At 47.0% G+C, this 17,055-nt stretch overlaps 1 protein-coding gene across 3 annotated transcripts in view; it reads left to right on the forward strand.

The window, feature by feature from the left end:
* The first annotated feature begins 4,049 nt into the window (after positions 1–4,049).
* The window catches only part of LOC115206048 (unconventional myosin-Ic), a 45,317-nt gene continuing 32,311 nt past the window's right edge, over positions 4,050–17,055 (forward strand). Inside the window, exon 1 of one of the 3 annotated variants that reach the window (XM_029772599.1) lies at positions 4,050–4,620. In XM_029772599.1, the coding sequence (XP_029628459.1) occupies positions 4,528–4,620 (93 nt within the window). In that variant the 5' untranslated portion in view covers positions 4,050–4,527. Of the gene's footprint in view, positions 4,621–7,669; positions 8,123–17,055 lie in introns of those variants that run through there. The other 2 variants (XM_029772598.1, XM_029772600.1) reach the window with 2 other exon arrangements.

Genomic DNA, 17,055 nt, shown 5'->3' on the forward strand with positions numbered 1-17,055 from the left:
TTTCATTCTCCTGACTTCAGTGGAGGCTTTAGATATGTGTGTACAGTAGATTTACCATGACAACATCATTCATTTCACATTCATTTTAAGACTCATGGTGTGAATAAAGCTGTGTTTTTATCTGAAACCACAAGAGGGCAGCAATTGCTAGCACTAGATAAAAAAGATTAGCTCTAATTGGCACGAATTTGGCCCCAATCAAAGTTTTTAAGGCAAAAATAACCTACTGTAGGGGAAATGTAAGAAAGATGAAAAAAGACAGTACCAAAATACAGTGTCATCTAATTAAAATACACATTTTATTAAGTACGTTCAGAACATTTCTAGGGAAATGTAGTGTGAGGACAGTTCTTTGGGCTGGTGCTTGAGTGGTAGCCTATTTGGCGTCGCGTGCTTTCCTGTGGAAACGGCGCTGCTGAATCCTGCGTTGTCGGAGGCTGATAACTGCGTCTGAGCAGACTGAAGGAACAAACAGCATGGAAATATTAGGGATTTCCTTTTTAGTGTTAAAAATAGGAATGGCTATTTCCAGTCACCCTTGGGAGATAGCACTAGCCTATTCTAGTTAGTTACTTCAGTACACAGTATATTTTTGAACCTCTGCCCTACCCCTCCTTGCCCTTTCTCGTTGCCATGCCCACATGCCCTTTACTCACAGATTGGCCCCTGGCTCTCTCTCTCACACAAACAGGATGCGATTCCCTCTCTACTTCCTTAAAGACATCTCTGTCAGTGACAAGTTGTGTCCGCGCCTAGTTCAGGAACACTGGCCCGTCGTGTAGGAGTTCTCCCACTGCGCCTGGCTCACCTTGACACACACTACTGTAACAGCTGCAGGTTCTGACACACACACACACACCTCATATCACCCTTACAGCGTGAGCGGATTGGACACGAAAGATGGTTTAGACCAGCATAGAGAGAAAGAGAGAGAGAGAGGGAGAGAGTTGGGCCTCCTTCGCCTTGTGTGTTGAAGGATGGACAGCATTGAGAAAGAGGAAGTGTGTGTAGGAAACCTTCAGCCAGGAAAGGACCTTGAGCCTGTCTTCTGTTAATTAATAACTATCTTCTGCATTGTTTTTGGAAACTCATAATATCTTATCCGTGATCAGTGTAAACAACAAACTATATCCTTGAACTTGAAAAACGTCTCAGAAAAGTACACACACTATCAACAAACCACAACGTATAAAGGCTTTATAGGGCAATCAATAAGTCTTCATAAACAATACGTAAATGCTTTACATTTTATTCATAAGCAAAGTCATGCTACATAGAGGGTCATTCAAAAGGTCATTACTTTCGATGCTTTGCCAAATGAACCTTCTTTAATGTCCATTTCTGGTTGTGGTTGCCTTCTGTTACAGTTCTTACTCTTCCCAGTATGTTTCAGGGACATCAGTGTGTGTTCTCTCTCTCTTCTCATCCATAACAGTCTGCTAGGCTGAGCACGGCCTGAGGTCTTGCTGCGTCAAGGCCACTGTTTCCTGTTGATGCCCAGCAATCAGGAACACCTCGGGCGCATGTCACAGGTCAAAGGATGTGTGTCACTGTCACTTCCCATCTCAGCAGCCCCCCAGACACTGTAGGAAGGCATACACCAAGGGCCCACTACCACCACATGTACAGTGCTTCGGAAAGTATTCAGACCCCTTGACTTTTTCCCACATTTTGTTACGTTACAGCCTTATTCTAAAATGTATTAAATCATTTCCCCCCCTCATCAATCTACACAGAATACCCCATAATGACAAAGAAAAAACTGTTTTTTAGACATTTTTGCAAATGTATAAAAAAAAAGAAAAAAGAAATATCACATTTACATAAGTATTCAGACCCTTTACTCAGAACTTTGTTGAAGCACCTTTAACAGTGATTACAGACTCGAGTCTTCTTGGGTATGACGCTAGAAGCTTGGCACACCTGTATTTTGGGAGTTTCTCCCATTCTTCTCTGCAGATCCTCTCAAGCTCTGTCAGGTTGGATGGGGAGCATTGCTGCACAGCTATTTTCAGGTCTCTCCAGAGATGTTCGATCGGGTTGAAGTCCGGGCTCTGGTTGGGCCACTCAAGGACATTCAGGGACTTGTCCCGAAGCCACTCCTGCATTGTCTTGGCTGTGTGCTTTGCGCTGTTGTCCTGTTGGAAGGTGAACCTTGGCCCCAGTCTTAGGTCCTGAGAGCTTTGGAGCAGGTTTTCATCAAGGATCTCTCTGTACTTTGCCCCATTCATCTTTCCCTCGATCCTGACTAGTCTCCCAGTCCCTGCCACTGAAAAACATCCCCAAATCATGATGCTGCCACCACCATGCTTCACCAAAAGAATGGTGCCAGGTTTCCTCCAGATGTGATGCTTGGCATTCAGGCCAAAGAGTTCAATCTTGGTTTCATCAGACGAGAGAATCTTGATTCTCATGGTCTGAGAGTCCTTTAGGTGCCTTTTGGCAAACTCCAAGTGGGCTGACATGTGCCTTTTACTGAGGAGTGGCTCCCGTCTGGCAAATCTACCATAAGGCCTGATTGGTGGAGTGCTGCAGAGATGGTTGTCCTTCTGGAAGGTTCTCCCATCTCCATAGAGGATCTCTGGAGCTCTGTCAGAGTGACCACGGCCCTTCTCCCCTGATTGCTCAGTTTGTGCCAGCTCTAGGAAGTGTCTTGGTGGTTCCAAACTTCTTCCATTTAAGAATGATGGAGGCCATTGTGTTCTTGGGGACCTTCAATGCTGCACACATTTTTTGGTACCCTTCCCCAGATCTGTGCCTCAACACAATCCTGTCTCAGAGCTCTATGGACAATTCCTTCGACCTCATTGCTTGGGTTTTGCTCTGACATGCACTGTCAACTGTGGGACCTTATATAGACAGGTGTGTGCCTTTCCAAATCATGTCCAATCAATTGAATTTACTACAGGTGGACTCCAATACAGTTGTAAAAACATCTCAAGGATGATGAATGGAAACAGGATGCACCTGAGCTCAATTTCAAGTCTCATAGCAAAAGGTCTGAATACTTATGTAAATAAGATATGTTTTTTATTTTTAATAAATGTACAAACATTTCTAAAAACCTGTTTTCGCTTTTAAATCCATTTTAGAATAAAGCTGTAACGTAACAAAATGTGGAAAAAGGGAAGGGGTCTGAATACTTTCCGAATGCACTGTACAAACAGCCATGCTCTCACAAACATATCTGCATATTCACAAGGCCGTACACAAATCGTGATGAACACACACATCTAGGGAACACTGTGATGGAGGATATGAAGGAACAGAAACAGAAGTTATAGAAGAGAAACTGCCCACAGCCCACTACACCACACACACTTTCCCCAAAACACTATTCACCACAATCAGTTTCTATACATATTCTGTCACCCTCACCACAAATCCCACCACTGACTGACCATATTGATGACCCAAAACATACAGTAATATAGAGCCACTTTTCCTTCGCCACTCATCCACCCAAACCCATGCTATAACTCCAGACTCAGCAAAACTCAATCTATCATTGATGTTCAATCCATATCAGTGTTGATAATTAATATTGTGCGTTGGCATTGCTGAGATCCCTGGACGTCAGTGGTCCAGGGAGGGCAGCTTTTAAAGGGTGTGACTGAGAGGATGCTGAGAAGATGCTGAGGGGATGTTGGTCGAAGGAACAAACAGGAACCTTGGGAGGGGTCACAGGGCACTGAGGGCAGTCAGTGTCACAGCAAAGATCAATGGGTTCATCTGTCTACCCCTTAGGAAGAGGAAACCGAAGACACTAGAAACACAAGAGGCAAAAGTCTCTTATTTGTTTTGGAAAGGTGGGGGAGGCATGTGGCGTTTACGCGTGTCTCACAGTTGTACAAGGGGCTTTACAAGTAGGCCGTCATTGTAGAGAAGAATTTGTTATTAAATGACTTGTCTAGTTGAATATAAAGGTTACATTTTTTTAAATGTAATACAAATATCCAGGGGAAACGTGAGGAAAGAGAGTGGGTTCCTCTGGTGTTTACCCTGTGAACGTTGGGAACGTCCGAGACAGGATGCATGGGTCCAGGAGGAAGCCCTGAGTGCATTGCGCCACAGCGATCTGGTGTGCAGGGACATCAATTATACTGCTGGGCCGGCTGTGGAAAGAGAGCCTGACACTGTGACCATCAACACATATCCTTTGCCTGCTAAGGGGAAATTCGCACTAGAACACTCTGCACAGATGCAGGAAACATCCTTGTGCTTTGACTGTCTTGGCCTCGTTTGATAACTGAGAAAAGAAGCATACATGTAAATGACTGTATGTGCGGCCAGTAAAATCATATTTTTCTACTTTAGTTTTACTTTTCATTCTTTCTATTGACAGTGTAACAGAAACAGCCTTATTCCTCTCACCGACGCTAAGGGGAGGAATTTTTCCAAACGTGCGAGGGGGGAATTCATTGCTACGCCATCAGAAGGACCGAGTAAGTGGACGGAGGACAGAGAGAGACAGAGAGCGAGGGATCGAGAAAGAGAGAAGGAAAGAGAGAGAGAGAGAGAGCGACCATGATGGAGCTGAGGATCCAGTTGATCCCTACAGGTGAGATCATCCTGTCCCCTGGGAAGAATGGAGAGAGCTTCTGCCACAGCTGCACCAAGGTGAGTCCATCCACTCAATCTGCTCACTCCTCATACACTTTAAATACCTCGATATCCAAGAGTAGGATTTCCCTAGCCTGGTCCTAGATCTGTTTGTGCTGTCTTGCTAACTTTGCCAACCTTGACGAGACAGCACAAACATATCTGGGACTAGGCTAGGATCTGCCTGTGTGGAAGTTGAGCTGGTGTATCCTTTTAGAGGTTCACTGTGCATGGGAAACAGTTGGTCACCTTGGCCGCTCACTCTGGTTTTGGCTTGACCACAGGAGGTTGGTGGCACCTTAATTGGGGAGAACAGGCTTGTGGTGATGGTTTCCATGTGTTTGATGCCATTCCATTCGCTCCGTTCCAGCTATTATTGTGAGCCGTCCTCCCCTCAGCAGCCTCCAAGCGGCTTGACTATGTACGGTAAATTTGTTTGTGCCAAATAGTTGGCTTGACAGAGTGCAATCGATATCATCCTCATTCGATTTTTCCACTCAGTGCCCGCGGTCAGAAAACACCTGCTAGGCCATTGATCGTGCATGCCGGTCCAGCAGAGTGACAAGTGAAAAATGTTACATGGGGCTTATAATGTGCTGGCTACATCAGTGTGTTTGGAGAGGTGTGAAGAGGTGTGAAAACGTCATCCAATGTAAATACAGATTCAGAAAAGTATACAACAGAAAATGAATGGCGGAAGGGCAATTTGAATAAACAAATTATAAACAATAAGAACATCCAAACCAACTGAATGGTCGATTGCCACTTAAATAATGTTATTAACATAACACATTAGCAATGTAAAGAAGAGTGGCATGTTTCTCTATGGAATGGGGATTGCACAAGTTCCTGGTGAATGTGAGAGAGTGGTGATAGAGCGAGTGGGACTGAGTCTCCTGTTCACACAATCTAAGGAATGCAGGGTGTGGGGCTTTAAATCAGACAGCATATGGTGAAACAACAGGCTGTGCCATAGAAAGCAGTGCAGGTTCATGGAATGTTGGACTAGTACACAAACCAACTTTGACCAACTTGAATCTTAGGAATAGATAGAGATCTCGAGCGTACACCCGGTGAGATGTTATTAACTTCATCTGATAAATCTTAGTTCATCATGTTCCGTTTGAGCCGTATGTTCGTTCAGTGAGCAGGAATGGCTAATGATGGGAATGGTACAGAATGTAGGGGAGGAAAAGAGAGAAATTCCTGAACAGCACATGCGTTTCCCATGCATCCCAACATTCCACCGCGGTCACATCACCCTCGCGTGCCTCTGATTGTGTGTGTGTGTGTGTGTGTGATTGAACATGTGGACTTGTGAACTGAAGGCGCGTGTAGTGTATGAGTTAATGAGTAGGCATATCATATACACTATTTTCTCATTCCTTATCGAGAAAGGAACAATGCCCTCTTCCAGTTTCACACAGATTCTGTGGCGAGAGACAGAGACACTCCCTGGAGTACAGTCTGTCTTTCCAATGAACAGGGCCTTGTCAACAGGATACAACCTTTCCTCCCAGCATAACTAAAGCAGAGTGAGGAGGGCTAGCAAAGCTGGGTGGTGTGTGTGTGAGTGAGAGTGAGAGTGAGAGTGAGAGAGAGAGAGAGGTGGGCTACAGTACTGAATCGATCACTACCCCCTCTGGCAGGGGTGCCATATTGCAGTCCATTATCACATACAGGCAGGCAATTGAACTGCAAAGGTCACCTTCACATGGGAAGAGGTGGTGTAATATGGCACCATTAAAAAATGCTGACAATAATAAAGCAATGCTGACAGTGGACTTTTGTTAAGGTGTACATGCCTCCTACCTGTAGCATAATATGACAAGTAGAATGTCATAATATACTAGAATAACATTAACATTTATAGCAATATCAAATTGTTGAACTTGCTGCCACAGATCTGATTAAAAACGCGCATGGCGGCCACACCCTTTCCAAGAACCACGCAATGCATTGTAGAACGTGGACAGAAGGTGTAGTGACAGGTCTATTGACAGTAGAGGGTAGAAGAACACTACTACAAAGTCAGCGGAGGGAAAGTGAGTTGAATGCCTTCGGCGGTTTTTCTTTTCTCATTCAGGATCATTTAACGGCATATTCTCACCAGTACAACAGTATTTACAGACACTCTCAACCCATGTTATTCTTGGGGTAGGAGCTATAGGCAAACATCCCTATAGGCATACAATCCATATAGGCAAACATTGAATAGGCTAATCAAAGCAAGGAAGTGTGCTCTCACAGTGCAACATTAGGTTCACACAGGGCTATCCAATGCAAACAATGCATAGACTACTTCCCATACAGCCTATTTAGTGTTACGCCTGTTGAAAACAGTTTGATGTAAAACAAATTATATCACTCCTTAAGTCTGTGGGATGGGTCTCGAGAACTTCCTGGTATCTCTGCTGCGTTCATAGCCAAGTGTGAAGGTAGTATTTACCATATACGACTGGGAAAATCCACTTGAATGCCCCTCCAAGTCATACTTGCAAGTGGGAAAGTCGTCTATTGCCCCGTTAATGTGCTAGTTGGATCTAGGAAACTCCAAAATGTCTGACTTGCTAACTGGTTGAACGTGGCACGTGCATAACTATAACCAGTTACCATGTGATTGCCGCATATAACTTCTGCGCTCCGACTTTCCCACTCGCTGACCTCTGTCGTCAAATACTAAGGAAATTACCTCTTTATAAAATAATTTTAAGCAGTTTACTGTAACAACAAAAAATATTCAAAAAAAGCAATCGATTATATGTTTTTGGAACATGATCATTTGTTTACAACCATGACTTTTATACGAATATAACACAATATACCAAATAACACAGACAAACTTTATACACAGGGGTATACACATTTAAACTAAAAATACACAGGCTAAGGTTTCACAGGCATTTAGAATTCACTTTGCTTTTACAAGCATGATAGCTGTTCTTTTAGTTTATGGTTAATGCAGCTTGTTGATCATTAGCCAATCGGCGTTTTTCAACGAGTTCAAAGCACGTGAATGCATCCAACTTGTATTTATCACTTCACAACTGGTAACTACCACGTTCCCAATAGGTTATGAATGCAGCATAAGGGCTGTTGCTTGTTTGAAAGAGGGAGGGGGAATTACTGACATGTTCCACGACTCACCAGGGGACTCAAATACTCAGAATAATATAATCATCTTTTTTTTATGGCTTAAAACTACTGCTATTGTATATTTGCTAGACAACGTTACTCTTAAAAAAAGAAAGAAAGTGTAAGATCATTTAAAATAGATGAATAGTGGTGGCTAGTCTAGGCTACTAAGGCTGTGGAGAAAAAACCTTCACTAGAACTACAGCCACCAGATTGCAGTTGCTTGTTGGATCAGTAACGAGGAACCGCTGAAAGGACTGGTCACACAGAGACGGAGTTTAATCTGGGTTCAACGAGAGACAGAACAGCTTGCTATCGTTTTGTAGCCTACCGGCGAAGAGACATCAGTAACCTACTGTGTCGTATTGACTTCGGCTAATTGAAGGTATGTATATCTTGAGGTACCTTGTTTCGCCTCCGTTTTCTAAACAGGCTGTTACAAAGTTATTTTGTAGCGGGAAGAAGTTTGCGTGCTTCATATTTGTGACAATGTAGGAAGTCGGCGACGAGGCTATCTGGTTGTAACTACTACGATAAGTATTTTGATTCGCAAATGTATGGGATCATGAGGCTATTAGGAGTGGCTGGCTGTCATGCCATGCGTGATGTAACAACTTTACCACCTGAACAGTTGCCTGCCTGCCTGCTGCCTGCCTGCCTGCCTGCTGCCTGCCTGCCACTCCTAATAGCCTCATGATCCCATACATTTGCGAATCAAAATACTTATCATAGTAGTTACAACCAGATATGTTGTTCAGTATATGAGCTAACTAGACTAAGCTGCCTGGTGGTTTGTGGGTAGCAGTGTGAGTGTCTTGGGTGACCTGGGGTTATGTCAACAGGACTGTATACAGGGTTGAGATGTGGCATTGCTCTCCACTTACATCGTATGGCTGTATATGTGTAGATACAGTAATAAAAACAGATAAGCCTACAGCTACATCCTGGTGATTTTTGTTTCTTTGTTCAATTGTTGAGTTAGGCAAACACTAAAACCAATCCGTGGTGTTGTCAGTACTTTCTCCCACAATGAACGTCTTGGGGATATTTTGTCTGGTGTTTAACTGTAGCCAAGACTTTCCATTAGACGATCTCAGAGGGATGCTGGGATTCCCCCCCTCCCTCCCTCCCTAAAGAGAAGTAACTCTACAAGGATTCCAGTTTTGGCCCAAGGCAGAACAATTTGGGGGTTGAGCTTTATCCCAGCTGTCTGCACTCTATGGATATTTAGGCACCTCCCAGCTCTGTCTCACAAAGCTTGAGACTCTGACAGAGCCAGATATAACCCTCTGCTTGACACCACCACTGTTTGCATAATCTCCTTTTTGCATATATCGCTTTGCAATTGGGCATTTCTGTTTAATGTTATTTAAAGACCCCACCACAACCACAACAGCAAATGCTTCTGTCATCAGCTGCTACATGTGACCAGCCAGTATGTGTTGTGTGTGAACTAAATGGTGGTGACATGGGTGGCTCTGCAGACCTCGTCTTGTTGTGACCCTGTTGTCACAGAAGCAGCTGTCAGTGCTGCAGAGCCTTACCCCAGGAGACTTATTGGCTCCACCTGCTTCAGTCGGCCTCTTCCACCTCTAACAGGAAACTCGAAATGGCCCTGAACCATTTCGTCAACCTCTGACGACACCCCCCCTCCCCCCATGAAACACTCACCACCAAAGTCACCAACACTGCAGTTTGCTGGATTACCTTGTTAGTTGGAACAGATGATGAACAGTTGGATTTGTACTAGAGACTAATGAACAAAGATGGAGAGGGGATGAGAAGGGAGATTATGTATTAGAACAGGAAAACTCTTGGTCAAATGATAAAACGTCTTGACAACATTCGTCCAGGCCTTGTGAATTAGTGGACCGAGGGACAGCTTGCAAAAGTACTGTACTTTCTCAGTTGCAATGGTTTCACAGGTGTAGGCGTGTCACACGTTCTGCCCAGAGTTTGGAAACCAAGCAACAGGGAGACGGGGCATGTCTGGGACAAGCAGCCCTGAAAACAGCCACGTCGATGGACTTCTGTGTAGTGGTTCATGTTCTGTGTGGACCGCAGGAAGAGTAGCTGCTGCTTTTGCAACAGCTAATAAAAAACCAAATACTGTGGTAGACAGTGAGGCCACGCTGATTTTCACACCCTGGTAGGAGTGGAACTGCCAACGGTCATGAGTTAGTGGAGGAGGACATGGAATCTGGCCCACTGCCTGCTTCTGTTTAGATGGCAAAAGTATATGGTCGTCTAGGAAGGGGAGTAGGAAAGACCGACGGAGACTGACAGATGGGAAATGGTGGGAGAAACACACTACTTACTGATTTGGGAGCTCATGTGACAAGTCTGAGAGAGCGAGGGAGCAATGGGTGAAAAGTGAGGAGCGAGAGAACGTGTTTTGTATGCATTTGCTTTTTGTTTGTTTTGAGTCTCGCTCCCATCAACATACTATTGGTTAGCCGTCTGAGGTATATGTATAAGAGCGGTTTTGGAGAAGGAAGAAGAGGTGGCACCTAAAGGAGTTCTGGCACCTATTTCAGTCCAAGTCGAGCATTGGGTAGAGGAGTGTATGTATGGAATGAGTCAGTCTGGTAGAATGTGAGTCTGGTAGTGAGTCAATGTAGAGTGCTGCATGTACGCTGGTGAGTCATAAACTGAGCCGGCTGGACCATCTGGAGTTCGTCTCGTTTTAGCTGTGGCTTTTCCACCAGAAATGTCCCGGCCTTCGAAGAGTAGAGCGCCCCGCCCTGCTACCAAGTCCAGCTTCCTATCAGGACCAAACTACTCAGACTGGGGAACCCTTCTGGCTCAGTCAGACCTGGATTGTGTTCATTAAGGCACACAGTAACAAAGCTTTTGTAAATGATGCGGAACAGAAAAGGAACATGGGCTTTTTGTTATTGGACGGTTTCAGATAGTACCTCCCTGTTTTGGTCAGTTTTCTTTCCGTTTTGTGCCTAGTGAGCATGACTGGTAGAGTATGATGTCTCTCAGAATTCTAGACCTACACTAGCCCCTCACACACACACACACACACACACACACACACACACACACCCACACACACTGATAAACCTGACGGACAGGGGGTGTGGCTTAGAGATCCTCTTTCAGTCGCTAATCCTTCACTATGTGGTACTTCTGCTCCGTTAAACTAAACATAGGAATTGGTACCAGTTGACCTAGTAAGCCTATAAAATCCATGTGTATGATGCCATGATTTGAATTGTGGTATTATTGCGATATAGGCATTTATAAAGCCTTTTATGAATGAACATTTTGTTCATTGTTCACTTTGAGCTCACTGACTGGAGTGCAAAGTAAAAGCATTTTAGTGGTACCTGCGTCCTTGTATCACGATAGTCACCACGTCTTCTCTAACACTTGGACTCAATGCCTTCTATCCAGACTGCAGACTCCTGTAGTTTCAGTACTGCTGTCAGTAACACTTTACTTAAAGCCTGCACGTACAATGCTTTATAACCTGCTATAAGCATGTATGGGACTTCATAACTACTTTTCTTATTAACTTGTGGCTCGTTGTATTCCAGCCCTCCTGTTCCACTCAGATGAACGAGGTATGTGCTCACTAAGAAAATGGCCCCTTTCTGTGGTAGAGAACCTGTAGCCTTATGGACCTATCTCTGTGGACCTGCATGTCTTTGTAGGGCTGTGAGATACCAGTATCACAATATTTTATCCAGTGCAAAAATGAAAACACGATGCAGACCACTCTTGGGTCCTTTAAAAACCTGCTGCAGGTACAATATTGCCTGCTATAACTTGGGAAATAAATGTGACTCTGGGTCACAATATTAGGGACGTTTTTCCTAAAGAAGTTAAATCCACTTTGTTTTGTTTCCTTGCCGTGATACTGGTCTCGTCCCGGCCGTTCTTCTTTACCCAATGACTGTACAACACTCCTAGCCTGTAAATGGCCCATGTGCTCCCTGTCTGCTGGCACACCTACCTATTGTGTCACACTGGGTTGGTTCCCACACTCTCTGTACCGGCTAGAGCCCTACCAGTCCACCTTCCTGTTGTGTGTATTGTGGTCCTCTGGGAAGTTAAACAGGCATGGATATACCCTGGTTCCAGATCTGTTTTGTGTTGTTTTACCAACTCCTCATTGCCACCTTTTTGTGGAGACGGCACAAACGGATCTGGGACCAGGCTAGCATGGAACGTTGGATACAGTGACTGTACATAAACTTAGTTCCTTTCAGTGGGGTTGCCATCGCTGGGAACTTGGCCAGCAACACTGTGCCTGCCTGCCCATCCCCCCCGCTCTTCCTGATTGGCCAGCCTGCCAGCCCTGCACGTTAACCTTTACCCAGCTACACTCCATGACAGCCTGGGCCGTAAGCCGACTGCAATCCCAACCAGGTGTGTCCTTGTGTTGTCCCAACCCTGTGCTGTCAATCACTCAACGTGATGTAGGAGGGGAGGGGGGTGGAGAGTATGGGTCATCGGAAAACAAATATTCAGGCCAGATGGATTGTTACAGGGCAGGGCACGTTGTGGAATCTTGCAGATGAAGGTCACAAGTAAAGCTGAGGTGATTCCATATGCCCAGCTGTCATGGTTGTATCCCGATCAAGAGGACCGACCGCTTCGCTGAGCTCTCGCGCGATCAGGCTCCTTCCACCAGTGTAGCATGTTTGTTCTACGTCATATATTTCTATCTGAAGGCCAGCCACCCACCCACAGGTGGCGGTGTGGAGGGGCGGTAGTAGTAAAACTAGTAGGAAGCGTCTCCTCTGTCTGTCAGGTAATGGATTGATGAATGTCGACGCAATTACAGTAGAGCCCCTGGATTGGAAAACCCATTAGCCAAACAAGCACAATGAGTTTCCCACTGATAGGATCAATTAAATGTAGGGCTCTGAATTAGACATGGATATTGCAAAGTTCCTCTGCCAGCACCAACAACCTCCTTTTATCTCTTCTGATACATGTAATTACACTTGACGTAGCATCTGTTCAAACGAGACTTTCCAAAACCTCACTTCCAGTGTACTATCACATACTCGCTGAAATCCTTTTTCCTTTTCATTCAGCTGCAACCGATGTGAGTCTTCCTGTTTCAAACGGAGCAGGGTGTGATAAGAGCTTGGCCCGGGTGCGAGGGAGAGAGCGAACGAATGCAAACACACACACTAGCCTCAGCTCACTCTATGGGACATGCAGAGGTACATTCATATCACGCCCAGGTCTACGTCCAGGTTGGGTTTAACTCTGCTCTGACTGCACAGAGCTGGTCCTTCAGTGTGATCCACCTATAGGCCTGTGTGTCTCAATAAGCTCCTGTCAGCAGTCATCTGATCCTCTAACTCTGTCCTGACTGGTCCCTTCGGAGAGGAGCCAGCTAAGCCCTGTGTGTTCAGGCCCTGTCTCTCTCTCTCTGCCTCAGGGTGTGTGTGTGTGTGTGTGTGTAAGAGAGAGATGGCATCCGGTAATTGGGGGGGATGTGATGTGTAGAATGATGATGTGGCGGGGAGGGCGCTCGTGTATCATTGTGTTGTCATGATTCCAGGGCTGTCTGCTCATTCGTGGGTGGTAATAATACCCAATGACCTGCCGCAGAGACGTGTGTGTGTGTGTGTAAAAATAAGTGTGTATTGTCATGTAAGCAGCCTGGTTGGGGACAAGGTTCCAGAGACGACGTGAAGTGTGTTTGTCCCCAGCCTGTTGAGAGCTTCCGTTGAGAAAGAGGCTGTGCTTGTTCATGCCTGCTCTGTGGGGCCCCTGTTGAGAGCTTCCGTTGGGAAAGAGGCTGTGCTTGTTCATGCCTGCTCTGTGGGGCCCCTGTTGAAGCCCAGTTCCAAGCCTCACCTTTCCTCATTCCTAGATTGCTCAATTTATTGCAAAGTCAAACCACACACACTCACATCACATTGTGGGTTTAATTACAATTCTCCCTTCTGCAAAGTCTTTATTGTGTGTGTGTGTGTGTCATTGCTTTGGACAATATGGATACTCTAGTATTGAACCATATTCACAAAGCAGCTCTGAGTAGGAATGCTGATCTAGGATCAGTTTTTCCTTTCTAATCATAATGAATGAGAGGGGACCTGATCCAGTACTCTTACTCTGATACCCTGCATGAGTATGGGCCCCGCTCTGTTAGGCTCCTGTCCCCTTGTCCGTAGGCTCCTGTCCCCTTGTCCGTAGGCTCCTGTCCCCTTGTCCGTAGGCTCCTGTCCCCTTGTCCGTAGGCTCCTGTCCCCTTGTCCGTAGGCTCCTGTCCCCTTGTCCGTAGGCTCCTGTCCCCTTGTCCGTAGGCTTCTGTCCCCTTGTCTGTAGGCTCCTTGTCCGTAGGCTCCTGTCCCCTTGTCCGTAGGCTCCTGTCCCCTGGTCCGTAGGCTCCTGTCCCCTGGTCCGTAGGCTCCTGTCCCCTTGTCCGTAGGCTCCTTGTCCGTAGGCTCCTTGTCCGTAGGCTCCTGTCCCCTTGTCCGTAGGCTCCTGTCCCCTTGTCCGTAGGCTCCTGTCCCCTTGTCCGTAGGCTCCTGTCCCCTTGTCCGTATCCTGCTGTCCTATATGTTCCTATGAGCAGCCTAACGATAATCAGAGCCTGTGTGTCTGGGTGTGCTGCCTGCCTGGCAGTGTCTGCAGCTGGGAGTCAATGTGGTATGTAGTAACACTGTTGGTTAGAGAAGTGAGGAGAAATGGCAGGTATATGTGCTGGGGGAACTGGTTCCATCATTTTGATATGGTGCCGGAGAAGAGTAGAGGGAATCGGACAGCAGAATGCCAAATCTGTTCTTTAGTCCTTTGTTCGGGCAGCAGTACAGGTGTTGGTGATGTCGAATCAGCACGAGAAGCCACACTGAGGGAACAGGAAAGGCAGCGCTAGACATTTTGACAACTCGCCATAAGCGCTTCTGATTCCCTCCGTTTTACAGTGGATCTGTGACAGTAGGCAAAGCATAAACATCTCTAAACAAACTGACACACGATCTTTCACCCCGCACTGCCGGAGAGGAAGGAAATGTCCTCGCTCCCTCGCGTATTTAGCTCGGGGAGGATGGAGGGACATGGGGACTGAATGGAGGAGTTGAGGAAAGGGTGTGCTGCCAGTATTGGTATTCGATCGCTATAGATGATTGGGAGCGTAGATGAGCAGGGATGTAAACTGTACTTTATACCCCTCAGCCTGCTGCTTGCTGCCGGTAGCGGGAGCTGCCCATATAAGGCCGTGTGGGTATAAATACGCCTGAGAGGGCCCCTCTAGCCTGGGGGAGGAGACCAGGGAGGGAGGGAGGACGGGCGGGCCTGCCTATCTGCCCTGCTTGTACTGTACTTTATGAGTTCCAGCTGCATGGAGCAAGCCAATGATGTGCACAGCAGTCTCCCAGATACTGAGACGGGGACGAAAGGCTGTTGGGAGGTCCTCCTACTGCGAGTCTCAGCTCGCCCCTGTTGACTCCAAAGGCTTGTTTGCTGTGTGAGTGAGAGACATTTCCTTGGTTGATTTGTCATTGAGCTGTTGTGCTGAGGCTTGGGTCAGGCTCACCTCAACGGAGCTGATCGGTGTGGGAAACGTGGTGATTCATCACTGTAGCCTCTAAACGAGGAAGCGTTAGAAAAGCTGACCCCAGATCAGGGTGAGGCCTTACTGCGAGGTACATGGCTGCCCCCTTCACCTCGCCCGCACAGAGGAATCTACACGGATAGGTTTAGAGACTCTCTGTGTGTGTGTGTGTGTGTGTGTGTGCGCGCGCTGAAACCACTTCCTCCTCCTCATTTCTGCTGTGGTAATAGAGAGAGAGAGAGGAGGGCTAGTCCGGTTCAGCTGGTTGGCTGGGATCATGTCTTTATGGAATACTGGAGACAGTTTAGGAAATGCCTGCACAGCCCAAAGTGCTGGCTCCGCAGAAAAGCTGTGTGTGTGTGTGTGTGGCAGGGTGTCTCTTGGCGAGAAGGAGAGGCAATCAGACTGTGTGCACGTGTGCGTGCGTGCGACAGCGCTCTATTTTGGCCTGTTTGCTTCCGTTACCCTAGCAAGCGAACTGCCGTAACATTGCTTTGTCTAACTATCCTTGGTGACCAGATAAGCGTCGGCAGTAGAACCCGCTGCAGAGAGAGAACTGGGGGCTGTAGTAACTGTCGGCGCTGTACGTTTGCTGATCTTCCCAGGTGATGGACAAGGATTGTTTTTATTCTGTCCTGAGGATGAGCAGCGTTCCACCGCTGAATGAATACTCACGCTGGTCCGTTCTGTTGCACCATGGGTCCTGCCTTCTGATCTTCATTCCTGGTTTGTTTGTTTCCACGTTTTATCTGCTCTATCCAGTACTTTCCGTGTGCATAACGAGCTCCCTCAGAGGAGGCTGGTGGGAGGAGCTATAGGAGGACAGGAGGACAGGCTCATTGTAATGGCTGGAATTGGTTGGATGGAACAGAGTCCATCGCTGTTTGCGTGCGTTTGGTGGGATTGGGACCATTCCAGCCATAACAATGAGTCTCGTGTTGCTCTCTCGTTATTTCACCTGGTCCCCACGCTCCCCTCGAGTCTTGACTCATGTTGGGGCTCCATGCCTAACATTTCCACTGTCCCTCGCAGTCCCCCTGCGGTTGTGGGGACTTTCCTGCTCCAGGGTCCTGGTCCTCCCACAGCAGATGCTCTGTACTATACAGTCACTCAGGCTTGTCAGGCCTGTTCACCGTGGAAACATCTCTGCTGTGTATGGAAACGTAGACGGCAACAGCATCCTCACACCCTGGGGCCGCCACAATCATTCACAAGAGGCAGAGGGGCACGGCAAGGGAGTCAGACGAGGGGGAGGGAGGTCAGTTTGAGTGTATTTGTGGTTGGGTCGGGAAGCCCCCCGGGTTAGTATTACACTGAGTCACCAGAGAGACAGCGTTATGTCATGACAGAGTATGATCTCATCAGCATCCTCTCTGACCACACTGAGACTGGGCGACTACTACAGCTCTCTGAGTTTACCCTCTTGCTCTCTGTCTTTTGCTGTCTCTCTCTCGCTCTCGCTCTCGCTCTCGCTCTCTCTCTCTCTCTCTCTCCCAGACAGTCTCTCTCTCTCTCAGACAGTCTCTCTGTTGTTCTCCCTGTTTCTGTCTTTCTCTGCTGCTCTCCCCTGTCTCTCTCTCTCTCTCTCTCTCTCTCTGGCGCTCTCCCCCTGTCTTTCTCTCTCTCTCTCTCTCTCTCTCTCTCGCGCTCTCCCCTGTCTCTCTCTCTCTCTCTGGCGCTCTCCCCTGTCTCTCTCTCTCTCTCTCTGGCGCTCTCCCCTGTCTCTCTCTCTCTCTGGCGCTCTCCCCTGTCTCTCTCTCTCTCTCTCTCTGGCGCCTCGCCCGTCT

This window comes from Salmo trutta, chromosome 13 (assembly GCF_901001165.1).
Source record: "Salmo trutta chromosome 13, fSalTru1.1, whole genome shotgun sequence".
NCBI classification, from domain to species: Eukaryota; Metazoa; Chordata; class Actinopteri; order Salmoniformes; family Salmonidae; genus Salmo; species Salmo trutta.